At 51.3% G+C, this 3,702-nt stretch overlaps 1 protein-coding gene across 2 annotated transcripts in view; it reads right to left on the minus strand.

The window, feature by feature from the left end:
• Nucleotides 1-3,702, minus strand: part of FTSJ1 (FtsJ RNA 2'-O-methyltransferase 1) — a 17,154-nt gene that overhangs the window by 13,072 nt on the left and 380 nt on the right. For both annotated transcript variants that reach the window (XM_006165030.3, XM_006165029.3), the window contains exons 2-5: nt 1,899-2,072; nt 1,548-1,617; nt 1,348-1,438; nt 881-959 (exon numbers count right to left, since the gene is read on the minus strand). In XM_006165030.3, coding sequence (XP_006165092.1) covers nt 881-959; nt 1,348-1,438; nt 1,548-1,617; nt 1,899-2,019 — 361 coding nt within the window. In that variant the 5' untranslated portion in view covers nt 2,020-2,072. The remainder of the gene's footprint in view (nt 1-880; nt 960-1,347; nt 1,439-1,547; nt 1,618-1,898; nt 2,073-3,702) is intronic.

The raw sequence follows: 3,702 nt of genomic DNA on the forward strand, positions 1-3,702 counted from the left end.
CCCCCCCCGCTCCCCCGTCCCGACCAGTGCCACTACCATCCTTACTTGCCTGGACTTTTGCAATGGCCTTCTCCCCTCCCATCACACCACTTACAGCAGCCTGGGGAATTCAGTCCCAACTGGATCCAGGCAAAGATTCTCTCTGCTTACAACCCTACTGTGGTTTTCTCAGTGAAGAAACCAAGGTCACCAACATGACCCACAAAACCCTACAGGTTCTGTCCTATTACTCTCCTTCCACTCCACTCTGTTCCAACTGCATCAACCTCCTTACTGCTCTTCATATATACCAAGAACTCTACTGCATCAGGGCCTTTGCACAATCTGGAACTCTGCCCAGACTGCTCTTCCTCCAGGCATTCCCATAGCTCACTCCCTCACATCCTATAGGTCTCAGCTGTCAAGTTGGTAAGGCCTTCCCAGTCTACTGTATTTAAAATTCCGTTTCACTGATTTTCCTGATACCTATTACCTTTGAACACATGACAAAGCTCAATCATTTACTGTCCTTTCCATTTGCTCTCACTGGAGTTATCGGCTCCATGACATCAGAGACTAGTGGGGTTCTATTCATGCATGTTTTCCCAACAAAACAGGTGCTCAATAAATGTGTGTTGAATGAATGGTTGACTGAAAAATATGAACTGGACAGTTGCGGAGATGAGAAGACAGAGGGTGGACAGCAGACATGAAACTGAAATGGTGACACTGAAAGGGTTGGGGAGAAGACAGAGGCAGAGAGCAGGCAGCAGAGATGGGGAAAAGTTGAGAGGGGGGGAAAGGAAGGGAGTAACTGCAGAAGTGGAAGTCAACCGAAGTGGGAGATACAGAAGAGGACATGCCCAGGGCCTCTGCTTGGCCTCCCACCCCTGCTGTTTACCATCAGGAGCCCCGTCGCACACCACAAGGTCCGCAGGACAGCCCTCAAAGTGCTGAATGATCTCCTTGGCAGTGGAGAGCTGTGGAGAGAGGGAGGATGAGTGGGTCCAGGCCCATCCACTGCTTCCCTTGAACTCCACCTCACAGGGCCCCGGCCCACAGCCCCTGGATCAGCCAAATCCTCAGGCTTTCCCCACCTAAGACGGGGCTCCATCTTTAGGGAGCCAGCCTCATCATTTTTTGCTGTCTCTCTGTGATAATGATCCTGGTAGTCAGGATCTAGGTATGTGTGCTCAAGGAGGTCCAGGACACGAACTCAGGACCTCTGCCATGGAAGTCCAGCTGTGCCACCACCTGGAACACCCACTCCCCATCTTCCTATCATTCTGTCTCTCTTCTGCTTTCTGTAGTCTCCAGGTGGGGGCCTTCACTCAAGATGTACTCCAACACCCTCAGTTATACTCTCACCTGGGTGATGTCCCCCTGGATTTGTATCACACCTGGTAGTGGAGCCATAGCCTGTAAGTCCACAGCCACCACATGGCCAGGTCCCTGGCCCCTGTGGACAACAGGGCTCATGTCAGTCCAGTTTCATTCCTGTCCCCAATCCCAGCCTGCCCTCCTGGGCCCTCCAGCTTCCCCCCCTCCCCACCTCCAGCCCCACTCACCCAATCTTCTGGCTCAGCACCTGGCTCCAGCTGCCTGGGGCTGCACACAGGTCAACTGCCCGTGCCACACCTGGGCACACACAGGGAAAGTGACTGGTTAGTTGCACTTTACTTCTCCACCCTGGAGATTCTGCAAAGTTCACCCCTCTCCCCTGGTGGACACCCACATCTGTCTACTTTTAGGTGCCCAGCTCCTCTCAGGTATTCTTCACATCTTCCTGCCTGTCTCCCTGCCCTAGAGACCCTCCAAATCAGCCCACTTACCACAGGGAGCTCTGCAGACCCACCCCAATTGTTTTTCCCCTGTGCCCACTCCTTCATGCCCCAGTGATGTGCCCGCTAGTTAGAGACCTTGGAAGAGCTGGAATTCCTCATCGAGCTGTAGCAGCTTGAAGGCACTACGAGCACGCCAGCCGTTCTCCTTGGCCAGGCGGTAATAGACATCTCGCTTGTCCTTTGACGTCCGTCCCATCTCATGCACTGCTTGCCTAAGGAAGGACCTGCCAACAGTCAGCTGATGCCGCCCTAGATCAGGAAGCAGAATGGAGGGGAGAACCACACAAACCAAAGTGAGCTCCCCTGACCCCACATGACAGCTCACTCAGCAGATGGCAAGACTGAAGTACAGACACTGGCCCCACTGATTTTAGAGGGCCTGAAAGACTATTCTTTTTTTGTTTTGGAGAGGTTTTTGCTATAGGGTGCGTGCGCTTGCCAGAGAGACAGAGAGGCAAAAAGTGAGAAATCACACCCTGGGGGGATGGCCACGCTGCAATCCCTTCTCCTCCATTCTCCTCTCAGTATCTTGGGGACGCACGCACACACGCCCGACGTGAGTTTAAGCCACCGGGTCTGGGACATGAACCACAGTCGACCACACGGGAGTCCAGCGACATAGCCTTTATGCTAACTGCTGGTCCCAAGGACTCTATTCTTGAGCTCTTAGTCTCCACTTCACTGCTTATCACAGTGCCCACCCCCCCCACCCCCAATCACTTACTCCACAGTTCCCTCAAGACCCCACAAACATGGCATTTATAGAGGATACACTAGTGACCCTGTCCACCTCTCATCACTGTCACCCACACTCCACACATTACACCCTGTGGTTCTCACTATCAACCTTTCTCTGTCCACCTGACACTGACCACCTGCTCAGATGTCCTATTGTGCCTAGATGCCTATAGTTCATTATCCCTCCATTAATTCATTTTTCACTCATTATCTTAATCCTAATTGTACCTCCCACTGACTTAATCTGTCTACACCACTCTCTCTTAATCCTTTGAATGATGAGGCCCCCAGTAATTCCTTTCATACTACATCCTTGTCAACCCTGACTGATCCCTGAAGGATCAAGGTGTATTAGTTTGCCATTAAGCTCTCAATTACTGATTTATCAGTCCCCATTAACTCCACCTTCCAATTGGGCCCTCACAAATCACATCACCAGCTCTTATAACTCATTTCATTAACACGCACTCCCATTACTCCCTGATCACACATCAGTTTACTGCTCTCTTCTCACTGCCTGATGGATCACTTGATGATCTCGCCCAACAGCTAACTGCTGTTACCCTCTCTTTGCTCACTCTGTTCCTATTAATTGCTTAATGGTCATGTTACGACTGCCTGCTATTAACCCTTTGATTATAATATCCCATCAATCTCCTGTTATCTCTTTGATCATTTTCCCCACTGGTCCCTTGATTCCGGCCCCTACCTGTCTCTATTATTCATTTCACAGCCTGTTATTCTTTCAGACTACTATGTCCCATCGTTCTCCATTAACCTGTTGAATAATCCACCTTCGGCAATCCCTTGGAGATCACGTCCCCATTTGCCTCCCTTTATCTTCTAGTTGCTTACCCATGCTCTCATTAATCACAGAACACACTTCCACCAGCTCCCTAGAACGCGTCATTGAAACACTCCCATTAGCTTTCATTCATTCACCAGTAACAGCTCACTATTACCCTCGTGGTCCATCCGAGCTCCCATTTACAGCCCTCTGGCCACACCCCCGATCTCTCCTCTCAGTCCTCCCAGCTCACAGCACCGCTGGGACCACCAGACAGTTTCATGGATATCCAGATCACTGGGTCCCCACGTCCCACCCCCCGCCAACCCACCATGCATACCTGTCGCTCTTCTG

This window comes from Tupaia chinensis, unplaced genomic scaffold, assembly GCF_000334495.1.
Source record: "Tupaia chinensis unplaced genomic scaffold, TupChi_1.0 Scaffold143793_1, whole genome shotgun sequence".
Taxonomy (NCBI): domain Eukaryota; kingdom Metazoa; phylum Chordata; class Mammalia; order Scandentia; family Tupaiidae; genus Tupaia; species Tupaia belangeri.